This window comes from Pygoscelis adeliae, unplaced genomic scaffold (assembly GCF_000699105.1).
Source record: "Pygoscelis adeliae isolate BGI_AS28 unplaced genomic scaffold, ASM69910v1 Scaffold282, whole genome shotgun sequence".
In the NCBI taxonomy this organism is placed as follows: Eukaryota; Metazoa; Chordata; class Aves; order Sphenisciformes; family Spheniscidae; genus Pygoscelis; species Pygoscelis adeliae.
In genome coordinates, this window is record NW_008824352.1 from 2,364,906 (window position 1) to 2,379,603 (window position 14,698).

Consider the following 14,698-nt stretch of genomic DNA (forward strand, 5'->3'; position numbering starts at 1 on the left):
CAATCCTCATTTTGAACTGAGAGCCCGTATATGGTTGAGTGTTTCTTATCTTCTTGTACTATCCAGGTGTTCTGGTTATTCAGAACAACCTTTTCTCTTACCTGTCCTGATCAGCAGCAGACTGGGTTTGACAGTCCAGCCTACCCCTACCACTTGGCTGGAAAAGGAATCTCCCAGCTGTCACCGTCCTTATAAAATGAATATACTATAAAATGAATAGACTGCTTTAAAATAAAAAAAGCCCTCTTACAAAAATTTTTGTGACGTAACAAAAAATGGAATACTTGAAATGATCGAATTTTCATTTGACAATTTTTTCTTGTTGCATGGCAGCAATTAGATAGCTACACCCTGACCTCCGTATGGGCAGACTCGCCAGCTTCCTGCCTTAAATAGATGCTGTTATGCTTATGAATTGATGAAGAGAGTTACAGCTCAGCAGTGTTATACAACACCTATTCTGAAGGTCCACAAAAAGCATGGTCTGAGTGCAGCAGACTAAAATAGGCCATAAAGAGCGTCTGTCTTCAAAGCACCTTACTCAGAAGTAAAACTGCTGTTTGGAGGAGGCAGGCTGCATTTCTCCTGCGGAGCAGAGCACGCCCCGCTGCGTCATGCTGCAGACAAGTGACAAAACCAGTACTGACCACACCTCACCAAGGAAACAAAAAATCAAGCTTTAGCAGATAAACAGTTTACGGAACTGAAATTTCCTCAAAAATGTGACCTGAAGATGAGATGCTACACAACCAACAGAGAAAAGGTGGTAGGATTCAGTGCCTGAAGCTGATGGAGCACAACACTCCTCTAGCAAAAGAGCTGTCAGTCCCATGGTACATAAGGCGTCTTACAACATCAGGTTTTTAATCAGGTGGTTTTTAATCCCCCAGGTAGAGAAAGCCAAGAAGTGATTATAAGAGTATGAATGTCACCCCTGTGCAGACACTCCGAGAGGCAACTTAAGGGCAACAATTATTTTGTGACAACACTCATGTACATATATTTTATCACTTGTGCTTCAGGAAAATTACTCTCTGAAAATAACTACGAGCAATGAAAGAGGGAAAGTAAATGTGTGTGCGGCTAAAAGCATTTTGCTTTGTTTTATAATGCATCCACCCAGTTCATCTGTGAGCTTTTAAGGCCATCCAGTTTTACAGTTCAGGAAATTGGACCATAACCTCAAATTAAAGAAAAATCATTTTATGATTATCAAAGGATCACTTAAACCACAAGAAAAGCAAATGACCTGAGGCAGAATTTAGGAGCCAGGGAATTTGAAAAAAATCGGCTATCTACAGTAATTTTCTGTTTGTTTGCGACTGAGGGAACGAGATGGGTGGTCTCCACTGAAACATGACTGAACTTTAGCAAGTTTTTTAAACTAGCTGTTAGCTTCATACCCCTTAACTGGCTAGGCAGAGACAGAACATGAAAGGTTTCTGACAATGAAGCCAAGCAATCTAGCTCTAATAAGGCTGTAAAAGAGGCCAGTTACCCAAATCAGAAATTAACCCAGAAAAATAGCAGGGAGCTCTGAGCTAGGCAGGGCATAGCTAAAGCTAAAGGTGCTGGAAAGAAAAGGCATCCGGACTGGCACACGACCTGCAAGAGTCTCTGCTCCTGACGCATATACGGAGCCAGAGAGGCAGACGATGGAAGCAAAGGAAGCACCCCTGAGGAAGGGAGACAGAAAGCGATCTTATAAAACTCTTTAAAAATAACTTGTGTCTAACTATGTAACAGAAGTTTCAAAAATGCGTTTTTCTTTTCATTTTGAGAACTTGGGAAAAGGGGTAAACTGACTTGTAAAACAAGGGAAACTGCCAGTAACGTAATACTTAAGACAAACAGATTAATTCACCCCTAATACCATGAGAAACGGCTTGCAAAGGAGACCATCAAAAATGCACGGCTAGCCAGGGCTGGCCATCACCCACTTCACGTAAAGCCCTTTTACAGCCTGGGAAGTTGGGGAAAAAGGAAGGGAAGGAGAACAGTAGTAGAAAAGAAAAGGAAGAATATAGCAGGCCAGAAGATAAAGCTAAAAGATAGGAGAATTATTTCCATGTCTTTCACAAAGATCTAGGCTATTAATGCAGAGTTCAGCTAATGAACTTATATTAATATGTGAGAAATATGCAGCATGGGACAGCTCAAAAACTACATTATTTGCATTTCAAAAGGTTAGGCAGGAGGGGACTGTAAGCCGAACCATTTCAGTGAGCTCAAACGGTGACAGCGGCAAAAAAAAAAAAAGCAGCTCTCAGTAAGAAAGACAGGGCTGATTGCTTTGGATTTTATTGTTATTACTTGTAACTGCAACTGTTTGGTGAGTGCTAGGAATGTTATCTTTAAACTAATCCCTAAGCACATGATTTATTAGGAATAAACTGATCAAGTCTTTAAGGGTAGATGCTTTAACTTGTAGCTACATTCTGCAAATACAAAATAGAAAGTGATTGAAACTTAAATCTTAAATCAAAAAAAAAAGCTCTCAGGGATTCCAAGAATGAACACCGTTCAGTTAATTTATCAGGCAGCTACAACCACAACAGAAAAACTCCCCCAAAAAACTACGGGTGGGGCAGAAACAGATGCAAAAGAAGAACTAGTGCTTCCAATAAACAGAGTACAATGTAAATACTTTAAGAGACTGGGAAAGCAGAAAACCAGAGTGCTGGAGGAAGTCACAATGCATGCTGCAAAGTGCCCTAGCTTTCCAGCAGGAGCATCTGAAGCTGCATGCTTTTTATTAAATAAACAAAGATCCCCCATAAGCTTTAGCGATCAGGGCACTCCAGACATCTTTGTAGCGTCCTAGGGAGATGGGGACCCCCAGAACTAACTCACAGTGCTAAGGTTTTACAGTCGTACAGAGGCCTGGGCACAAATGCAGAAGACCATCTCGCACAGAGAGCTGCAGAACAGGAAACGAGATACACAAGAGGAAGGCAGCGGTCACCATGCCCACAACTCTCCCAAGCAAAAAGGATTACGGAACTGTTCCCTAGATACCCCCAGGCAGAGCCAGCCAGGTTAGCATTAACACATCACTAAACAGGCATGATGCAACCTGGCTCACGTAATGTAAAATGGACAAGGGAACACTCACGTGATCCTTTCCACTAGCAGAGATGCAAGGTCTTAAGTCCCAAGTGACAGACATGGTAGGAGTAAATACATCATATTTGCCAGCACAATTAGTCTGGGAAATGGTGATGGGCTACAGTCAGTGTGGCCAGGAGCAGCCATCTATCTCTTCTGGTCTTGCAATTTGGAGAAGTGCAAGTTATTCCAAGTCCTCTGCTGTGAAAAGGAAGATGAAAACTCGGGAACACAACCGAGAGCCACAGCTGAGTAAGTTCCCATTAAAAGTGACTGGGAAGAGCCTCTTCCAGCAGATACTCAAATAGAATAAGCATTTAGTAGAGGTTGTTTTAAAGAGGCCACTCCCAAATAGCTGGAAGGAAATCTGGCATGAAAAAAGAGATTGAGAGTTACAGAGGTGTAAAACAGCTCTGGCTTGCCAATAGGAAAGCATCCTGACAGTCACAGCTTTTAAAAGCAACTATTCCAACATCCTTTTTTCCAGCTACGCATTCTGTAAAGCGTACGCATTTTGAAGTGCACTGGAAGACCAAAGCTAAAGCAAGAATCATAGATACAGCCCCCCATTTGCATGTAAAATAGGTAACAGATTAGTGATGGCATACATGCAACTCCAAGAGTGTTTTGTCAGGATTAATCCTCTGCCCAGCTCTTATTGTTTTTCTTTCATTTACTATTTGTGTCTACAATTTAATGACTCCTTTCTCTTCCAAAATATTCTGCAGCTTCAGGAGCAGCAAGAGCCACAGAAGTCTCAGCTGGCCACAGAATACTTCAGGGCCAAAGAAAACGACTGTGGGAAACGAGTTTCCACACTGGCACATCATCATCAGAAAGAACTGGTATTTTTAAACTAGCTGCATTAGTGTCAAGGGATTAGCCTCTGAGCAACATAAAAAGATGTCAGCTAGTTACAGAATGGTATTTTCACTATAACACTGTAGCACATAATCACCGATGAAGATGATGATGAAGACTGTCCTTTAGCTATTATAACGAGGACAAACACAATCAATAGCAGTTAGACCCACTAATAACCTCTGTTATTAGAGTAATACTGAAAAGATATTAGGCTGCTTCCATACAGGCCAGGGGATTCAGTCTGCACTCAATTTCAAATCTGAGACATTCCGCTTCAGAGCTGAAAAGCTAAACACCCTACACTGCTTCTGAATTACTACAGGCATGACAAGTAAGATATACAGAATATAATCAGGGGTAATCACAATAGTAAGGAAGAAGCAAATCAACTGTATTAATACTTTATTTACATCATTACTGGAGCATCCAAATAAAGTACCATAAAAGGACTACGTCCAGACTAGCAGTACAGTACACACACCAACTAGCAAGCTGCAGTGTCAGGGGCTATCTCAGCAGATTTAATCAAAGACATTTTTAAGCACAAGTCTAAAATTAACCCAGAGCTACTGAGTTAATAAAAATATTCACACTACTGTAGATTGACTCCCACCCATCATCTTCTAAACACAAGATCTGTGCATGATGCTCTCAGGCCTGCAATATCACAGTCTGTTCAGCATTGCTTACAGTGAAAGTACATAGACGATACACAGATGGGATCAAACATGTAAATAGCTTCATCCGTTGGAAAATGGAAGACAGCAGCAAGACATGCCAATCAGAGCTTCAGCATGTTAAAATTTATATTTATATCAACATGCTATACACTTTACTGAGCTTTGGTAAAAAAAAACTGAAGTCATGTAGAAATCTACAGCATACTTTTTGGATATCATCACCTACAAAGAGAACACAGTTCAAGACAAAAATACTAATTTATGAGCTATTTAGATGTCTACAGGTAGATGTCATGGAGACTTTCAGAAGCTTTGCTCTAGATTTTTAGGTGGAATCATAGAATCAAAGAATCGTTTAGGTTGGAAAAGACCTTTAAGATCATCAAGTCCAACCATTAACCCAGCACTGCCAAGTCCTGCCCACTAAACCATGTCCCTCAGCACCTCATCTACACGTCTTTTAAATCCCCCCAGGGATGGTGACTCAACCACTTCCCTGGGCAGCCTGGTCCAGTGCTTGACAACCTTTTCGGTGAAGACATTTCTCCTAATATCCAACCTAAACCTCCCCTGGTGCAACCTGAGGCCGTTTCCTCTTGTCCTACCGCTTGTTACCTGGGAGAAGAGACTGACACCCACCTCGCTACAGCCTCCTTTCAGGTAGTTGTAGAGAGCAATGAGGTCTCCCCTCAGCCTCCTTTCCTCCAGGCTAAACAAGCCCAGTTCCCTCAGCCGCTCCTCATCACACTTGTTTCTCCAGACCCTTCACCAGCTCCATTGCTCTTCTTTGGTCATGCTCCAGCACCTCAATGGCTTTCTTGTAGCAAGGGGCCCAAAACTGAACACAGTATTCGAGGTGCAGCCTCACCAGTGCCGAGTACAGAGGGACGATCACTTCCCTAGTTCTGCTGGCCACACTATTTCTGATACAAGCCAGGATGCTACAAAGCTTCTTGGCAGATGGGATGGAACACACAGCGCTGGGTAAATCTCTTTCAAAGTCCAGAGCAGATGACCAAAAAGGTGTTTCTGAATCAGGAAGCTCTTCTGAAAGTTCACTTCTGACAGGCAAATACAACCTCGGGATGATGAGGCCTCTTCTGGGTTTTTTGTTTGTTTTATAAACCACCTTCAGCTCCATTCAAATGAGAATGAATTCCACAGAGCTGATACCAAACCTTGACCAAACCTCAAGGGAATTTGCCAAGATGACAAAGGTGAATACATGAAGGGAACAGCATTCTTGAGACACCCCAGGAATAAGTCTCCTATTCAGCATGGCTGATAACCCACAACTCCACAGCAATCCAGAGAGCAAGGAGGCACTTCATCTTGCTGAGGCCATCCAAGAGGAACTGAGGACCACACAATACACTTCAGCAGGGACCAGCAACTAAAACAAAGAGGTACTGGTAGGGCAAGACATGTATGATCTTGATTGCTTACAGTGCACAAGTATCCATGCTTGTCCATATTCTGAATAGGAGCAGGCACTCGAAGGGTATGCTCTTTTTATGTACAATACGAACTTGCACAGGCTTGGAATAACTGACACTGCAGGTTACCTAAGTTACATGTTATGCGTACAAGCACATGCAGTTCTAAATTGATTGAAACATACCATTTCACTGTAACACGGGGCTTACAGCCATCTTAATTAAGCACAGTTCAGAAGAATATATTATCTGTCCCAATTTTAAGTAATTAATGCCTGTTGACTGGTTCTTCAACACTCACTACACAACCCATACTAACATTAAAAAAAAATTGCTATAATTTGTTTCTAACGCATTTTCTTAAGGTAACAAGATACGTGAGATGTGCGCAGGGCTCCTCCTTCCCCTGTAGCTGGGCATTAGGGAACCCATGTGGGTGAAAGTCGTTATGAATGAAAGCCACAGGAAACCAAACTCCAGTGCCGCTTTCACCGCTGTTATTTTTATCAGTCCTATACTGCTAGAAAGTGTACATGCTACTTCCTTCACAAACTTCATATATACGTTTCATCAATTTAGCCCACTAAATTATACTCATTATTAAAAATAAGCAATGGGTTTGAAGCCTGAGCCCTCCAAAATCTGAAAACTCTTCATATTTACTCAAACTATACAAAGGAGCTGTGGGAAAAGTGGAAGTAAAGACTGGAGATACATGCTGGCTTGTTACAACAGAGAGTCAGACATAACCAGAGGAATGCTTAGTAACTACACTTCTGTTTCCACACTTAAAGGAAAATGAAGAGACCCACACAACTGGAGAGCTAATTCTCAATATTGTCAGCACCACAAGTTCCAGAGACTGACATCACAGCTGAATTTTTAAAGGTTTAATTCTAACAGCAACGTAAGAATCTCTTGGAAGCCTTTATTAATCATAAAGGAACAAAAAGGGCCCAACTGTAACTTACTAAAAACACACAGAACTGTGGCCTTCCTGGATTCTTCCAAAACACCTACTAAAATTGCAACTAACATTGTCTGCTGCTAGTTTTCATATTTAACTGAAGAAACAAGGTGTGAGGGGAAAGGAACTGTTGCTTCCACGGTTCTAAATTTTAGGTCAACAGATATTACACTATAAACTTCATCAAGACTTCAAAGCTGCCAAGGGCAGTGATGGAATCAGCATCGCCACGAATATATAATGCTATTATTCCTAAAAATTGGTGTTCTGAAGTCCAGTTTTCTGGAATTATCAACATCTTTGTCAGCAACAGGCGAAAACTACCTCCCAGCATCAAAAATCCCCAGAAAGTATGGGGGATATGCACTTAGTGAAACCATGAAAGCAATGACTGAGGTCAGTTGGCTTTATTCACACAGATCTACACCACAACGTTCTGCAAGAAGCATAATGAAAACACTGTTTGCAAAGTGGATATTGTTTAATTTCGTCGGTCTGACAGTACAAACGCTGCCCAAGAACGAGTATCTTGTAACTGGAATAAAGCAAAGGATCAGGATTATCAGAACGAACGTAAGATTTAAACACATGCACACATCTATAGAAACCACATCCGATACAGTCGGACACAAGCATGGATGAGAAGCCAGGGCTTCCCACAGTACAGAACCAGAAATACAGATCTAGCCAGGGAGATCAAAGATCAAATCCCAGTTATTTCAGACTCCCTACCAATAGATGTGCGCAGTATACAAAGTCTCTAGTATATCAGGGCCCATGATACCACTGTACTGGCACTAAAACAAAGTATCTAGGACCTCAGGAAAGCCCTTTAAGGAATAATAAAAAAATAATAAAAAAAAAAAAGGTGAAAAACCCATTATTCAGCTAACAGTTTTCATAAATACCAGTATCAGAAGACCGCTTCTGTAAAAAAATAAAAAGGGAATTGATTCATCTTATACTTGATTCCTCAGGGAGGTCGTAATTCTGCATTTTGATACCAGTTATCTGTTACAATGCAACATTGTGGTGACTTTCCTTAGAGTAAATATACTTATGCGCACAGAAAGTCACTGTCCAAGCGAGTAGGACAGTGGCAGAAAGCCAGAGCCCCACCACGAACAAATGACCTCGAGACAAAACCTCCAGGAGAATTTTAGCTAGCAGCAAAAGCATTTTTAGGAGCAAATGTTTCTGTTACAGATTAAATATAGTTGCTTTCCAAGCAGTATTTAATTAGTCAAGCCAGAACATTTTACAGCTGTTGCTTTTAAACCCACCCCTGCCACCCCCCCCCCCCCCCCCCCCCGGGGCTGATTCTTCTCACATACCCTGCTCTTGACCTGCATCTTCTCCCTTTCCCTAGGCAGGTAAATGTACCTTTCGTTATTGATTAAGCAGCATCCATCAACAACACTTTCCTAAATGAGCACATCAATGCTCCCCCAAAGAGTCACTGAATCTTTGAAACCTAACTCCTAAAGATACTGTCCTGTACTCAATGGGTCATGTTTTATGAACACGGAAGTTCCAATGTTTTACTATAAAAATGAAATTAAAACAAAAATCACACCCTAGATGTACTTAAAGGAGTACAAGAGTACTGCAGATGTAATTTTAAGTCATTATGGTATAGTTCTGCCTACTAAATAACAGTGGTATAAAAAAGCTACATAAAAAATAGTATCTTCTCAAAAATCTACATCTGCTTTAATAAGGCATGAAGTGATCCGAAGAACCAGGACCATCTGAGCTAACAGAAGTAGTCCACTACCTGTTCGATGTTCCACCCAGCCTTCGCAAGTGGAAAAAAGACTTGGAGAAGAGGATACAAAGAAAAATTAACATGAGCTAGGAAATGCAGGATGTGTTGTGAGGATGGACAGTCTAATACTTCTTATTGTACTAGTTCATCACACTATCTAAGAAAAAATGAACACTTCCAGCCACAGTTGAAATAACACTCCAAACAAGACCACTGCTACTGATCATTATTATGTTCTTAAACAGCTGGTTTTGCCATAGCCAACGTAATTACAGCATGTAGCCATGATATACAGAACTTTGCTCCCCAAAGTTATTAGTATTATGCAATACACATTAAGCAGTTTGTGAAATACAAAAATACAACATTGAAACTTACAGTATTTAACAAAATCCTTCTGAAAATCTTTCCTAGAATTGACAAAGGCTCTTCCTCTCTCAGTTCCAACTACAAACACATCTGTTTCGTATACAGCAATACAGGCAACTTCTGCCTTGGACTTGGCAAGTTCTTTACACTATAAAAAGAAAAACAAAAAGCTTTTATTACCATAGTTCAGAGTACAGTTAATAGAAATGTATGTGGTATCATGTAAAACAGTTATTACTTCTGCTGCCAGCATCCACCCTTCAGAAGGTACTGCAAATAACATAACATCAGCCATTAGCAAAGGATAATTTATACATCTGGAACGCTTTTCATCAGGAATCTTAAAAGCGTTGTAGATGCATTAGTGAAATTAAGGCCTTGTCTAGATTCAGAGATTGCAGTTTTTAATTAAAATGATTTACGACATCAATCCATGTGAAATTATCACTTCCCTGTTAGATAATCATATTGAGTGTCTTACTCCAACTTTCAACAGAGCGCACAGGAGTTTCGTTCATTCACAGCACACTTATCACACATCGTGTTCTGTTCAGAAAGGTGTGGCTGCAAGCAGGAAGGCTGCCCGCAGTCTGCCTCGTCCTGCCTGCTGCGCTCAGGCTCAGATGAATTCCTTCTGAGCGGAAGGATTGCACCTTCCCTGTGAACAGCGACGTGTGCTCTGCTGGGAGAAATTTCTGGCAAAGTAGTAAGGCAGGAAGCCTGCGGCGCAAGGAGAGAGCAAAGATCCTAAGAAAATTAGTGAGATCATCAAGAAGTGATCACAAAAAGTCACTTTCTCCTAGGAACTCGGATCAGAGTTTGCTGCAACCTATAAAGACACCAACAGCTACAGCATGAGAGGAAAAAGTGACACAAAGCCTTTAAGAACCAAAATATACCCATTGGGAAACAAGGCTTGCAATCAATGACCTTATAAACATCCCACTCAAAGTTTCATTGCTAAAAAGAAAATTTTTGTTCTTGCTTATCATTTGCGAAAACAATTTTAAAGAACCAAATCTTTGACAGTGCCTCAACTTTAAGGAAACGGGACAGGCATTTCCACTCACAGCCCTGGCCAACCTTAAACCCCACCACACAATGATTAAGTAACTTCTACAAAACAGGTGATATGCCAACTTAAAAAAGTATTTTCTGAACAAGTTTTGTTGAATTGGTACAGCAGCTGAGGACAAGGCATTAGCCTCAAGACCATTTATTCACTCTATATTACAGATGACAAAGACCAGAACATACTCTTGCTTTTCAACCACGCTCTATCTGTGCAATCAAGAAATATTTCCCGTTTATTTGACAAAACAATTTTTAAAACAACCACACCACAACAAGAAACAAGATGGCTTAAGAAGACTGTTAGCATGATTTTCCACAAGCAAAGAGACAGAGTTCCAGCTGGTTGGAGAGCATGCAATAAGGTAAAGATGTAACATTACACCTTTCCTGCTCCCCAGCAGGAGGCAATATACTGGTGTAATCCTGCACGTGCCAAGACAGAGTTACGACACAGCTGTTTAACTTCTCTACTAACCATTGACTCAAGTGCTGACATGAGGAATGTAACCGCCATTCTGCTTTCAGAGGAGTCCTCATCATGGATGGATGTTGCTGGTGCGGCAGTTTGGGCCATTTTCCTCCTACAAAATGAAATAAAAAATCCTGTTCAGATACACGCAACAGCGCAAGAAAACTAAAACCTCTCTTATGTAAGCAAAGGAAAAAAAAAAATTAGAAAAACCCAGAACAGAGCCCACCACACACACATGCGAGCAAATAGACAGGTAAATTAACGGGAGGAAGCGCCCACTCCTCCGTTCCGTCACACTTCCTGCTGTTTCGTCCAAAGCTGGAGCTAAACATTCAACAGTCAAAATGCTGTGCCATGACTAGATCACAAACCCTTTGCGCCTAGAAAGATGCATATTAATTGATTAGCTGAATTTACATCAATTTTTCTTTCTAAGCATGTTTGCAACTCCAGCAGTCTAAACAAACACAGCAAAACACACTGGCATTAACGTACAGAAAAGAAATGGCAAGTCGTAGTTATGACACAAGTATTGGAACAACCCTTCCTGTAATTATCACGGCCTAGCTCAGAACAAACCACCACCACCCTGCCCCAAAATCATGGCCTCAGAGACTACAGTATCAGTAACCAGAACATGACGTTTTTATTCGCATATTCTTCAGTTGTAGGATTAACTCCAAAGCTAAGTAGTCCCAATTAAGGTGCTAAAATTAAAAACTGAATTTCAGCAGTGACACATAAAAGAGATTTAAACCTACTTTCTTTATGTCATTCAGGAGACTTTCAACTTATTTAAGACATAAGTAATAATCAGGACTTGTTTATGCTTCTGCTGGCAGAATCTTCTATACGAGAACGAATATATCGAGAATGAAGCTTCCGTAGCTGCTAAGAGCACATTTTTCTATTGGAGTATTGCAACTTGCTACGTTTACATGTATCTAAAGCAATAACCTGACATGCCTGGAGGAGGAGAGAAGTGGTAGAGATTTAGCTGTTACAACTCCATGCGCAAGTCTTGAGAAAAATCACCTCAGAAGTCAAGATAGCTGAGATAAATGAGATTTCACAACAGCTCGATGAGACAGCTTGCTGCTCCTGTAGAACCTGGACACATGACGTGGCCCAAGTTTTCAAAGGTGACGTGTACCCTATTAGATGCGCAGACAAGTCAGGGCAGCACAAATAACCATTGCATGTGATAATACACACTTACATTGGAAAAAAATGGCACTGTGTTGTTCTTTTGATAGGACTTGGAGCACTTCAGACTACAAATTGGAGGCGAGGGGAGAAAAAAAAAAAAGCTAGCAACGCTGCAAGCTCACAACAGACGTCCAGCAGCCTTCTGGCTCTCCAGACACAGGCCGGCAAGGTTTAAACAGCTTTAGAACTGCGTTATGGATAAACTGGCAGTGGCAGAGTCAGCAGCTGTTTGAGGATGCAGGTAATGAGAGGTTTGAACACCGGCACCTGCTACACCGAGGAGCAGGCAAACAGGTCCTTCGTCAGGTCTGGAAAAGGAGCAAAACTTCAGGAGTGAATATAAAGGAATAACCATTGAACTATGTTGACTGCTTCAGTGATCTAAGAGAGGGTCAGCTGGGGATGGGGAGGCAGAGGCTGATGGAGTTATCCTCCAGAGGAAGAGGGGCATCTTACTTATTGCTTGTGGAATATCAGAGGGAAAAAGGGAGATCATGATGTGATGTAAATAAATCAATCTTCATTGGGCCATGATTTTTGATACCTAATAGAATTCTCAAGCTCATCTTTGGAACTCCTTTAGGGTTAGGATGCTGACAGTGATTTTAAACATGATAGCTTTCAGACTTTTTAAAACTATCTTAACAATCCAATATTAAAGATGAAATAGAACATAACTACACATTTCCCCTTTCTCCCACGTCTCTACTCGCTGTCTGATGCAGCTGTTCTGCATCGGTTCAAGACCTCCCAAGCTAGCAATGGCACAAACATACGCACCTACCCCATTCTAGGTGAGAAATCAGGCTGTGTAAAAACAAGAGTAAACTTATTTTCTATTTTGCAGAGGCACCTTGTCCAGAAAACAGACCAAGGAAACTCTAGCAATCATTTGAAGGCTGTGGATGCACAAGCACATCAGAGAAGTGCCAGCTCCGGCCATCTCCCCTATGGAGAATTGCTCCCATCCCTGGAAGGTGGTTTCTGATCCACAGGCAGAGGAGGAGAGGGGAGGAGAAGTGCTCCACTGGACCGGGTCCCAGTTTGATTCACTGCACAGCCCCACAAACAGCCATCCTAGCTCAACGGAGAGGACAGCATATCCTAAGCTACCTTGCTGCTGCACGTGAGGCCACAGCCTCAGTATCTCGGAATCACATTTGGATCAGGAGTTGGGTCAGGTTATCATTGGACTATTCTTCTAATAACATTTGGAAGAGTCTTTACAAAGTATAAAGTCATAGTGCCTTTTATTTTTAGGATACCCATTCTTTAACCAGTTTGCATGGTGCCAGATCAGTGTTTAATGTAGATTCAAGAGACATCCTGTTGCACCATGGCAGCACAAGAATATTTTTTCCTACCCGCTTGACAGCAAGTCACACATGAAAGATTTCCCCCCTCTCCCATTTCACCAGTGTCGTGGTTTAACCTCAGTCAGCAACTGAGCACCACACAGCCGCTCGCTCACTCCTCCTCCCCACCCCCGGGTGGGATGGGGGAGAGAATTGGAAGAGTAGAAGTGAGAAAAACTCGTGGGTTGAGATAAAAACAGTTTAATAATTGAAATGAAATAACAACAACAACACTACTAATGATGTAATAATAATAATAATACCACCACCACCACCACACAAAGCAAGTGATGCACAGTACAATTGCTCACCACCCGCCGACCGATGCCCAGCCAGTCCCCGAGCAGCGGCCCCCCCGGCCAGCTTCCCCCAGTTTATGTACTGAGCATGACGTCCCATGGTATGGAATGTCCCTCTGGCCAGTTTGGCTGTGCCCCCTCCCAGCGTCTTGTGCCCCTCCAGCCTTCTCAGTCGGTAGAGCATGGGAAACTAAAAAGTCCTTGGCTAGTGTAAGCATTACCTAGCAACAACTAAAACATTGGTGTGTTATCAACATTATTCTCATCCTAAATCCAAAGCACAGCACTGCACCAGCTACTAAGAAGGAAATTAACTCTATCCCTGCCGAAACCAGGACAGCCAGTTTCTCCCTTTCAAACAACAGTTTTTTTCACTATCCTTATCTATACCACTAGGAGAGTGTTTATTAGAAAGAGTAGGCTATGGTTCAGTAGATCTAATGAACCTGGCTGCCTTTCCAAGATCCAGACCTTAGAAAGTGTGTGACAACTCCACTGCCCAATGTAAATCCCCAGTGCAAAGCCTTGAAAAAAGTGTAACACCTTACCCATTGCCAACGTCCCACACAAAAAGGCCAATTTAAAAACCATCCTTTGAACAATTATAAGCTGGCTGCCAGAGTAGCACTTATGATATATCTTATTAATTTTAATCACATATTGCTAAAAAAGAACTTCCAGATCAGTTAATATTAGTTATAATTACCTTATAAAATCCTTCAGTTTAACTGTGCCAAGATAAGCCTTTGCCCAAGCAAAGGCTTGTAAAAATGAACAAAGCCTTGCAAAATACACTGGTAGAGTACCAAGGACGTGGCATTTAGTCATTCCTGCCTGCAGTTTAACCCCAGCCGACAACCAAGCCCCACCCAGCCGCTCGCTCACTCCCCTCTGGTGGGACGGGGGAGAGAATCGCAAGGGTAAAAGTGACAAAACACATGGGTTGAGATAAAGACAGTTTAATAGGTAAAGCAAAAGCTGCACACGCAAGCAAAGCAAAACAAGGAATTCATTCACTGCTTCCCATGGGCAGGCAGGTGTTCAGCCATCCCCAGGAAAGCAGGGCTCCATCACGCGTAACGGTGACTTGGGAAGAC

The 14,698-nt window shown here is 41.8% G+C and overlaps 1 protein-coding gene across 1 annotated transcript in view; it reads right to left on the reverse strand.

The window, feature by feature from the left end:
• Nucleotides 1-14,698, reverse strand: part of GTF2I (general transcription factor IIi) — an 80,093-nt gene that overhangs the window by 57,720 nt on the left and 7,675 nt on the right. Inside the window, exons 2-3 of the mRNA XM_009319308.1 lie at nucleotides 10,742-10,847; nucleotides 9,202-9,340 (exon numbers count right to left, since the gene is read on the reverse strand). Of these exons, the coding sequence (XP_009317583.1) occupies nucleotides 9,202-9,340; nucleotides 10,742-10,840 (238 nt within the window). The 5' untranslated portion in view covers nucleotides 10,841-10,847. The remainder of the gene's footprint in view (nucleotides 1-9,201; nucleotides 9,341-10,741; nucleotides 10,848-14,698) is intronic.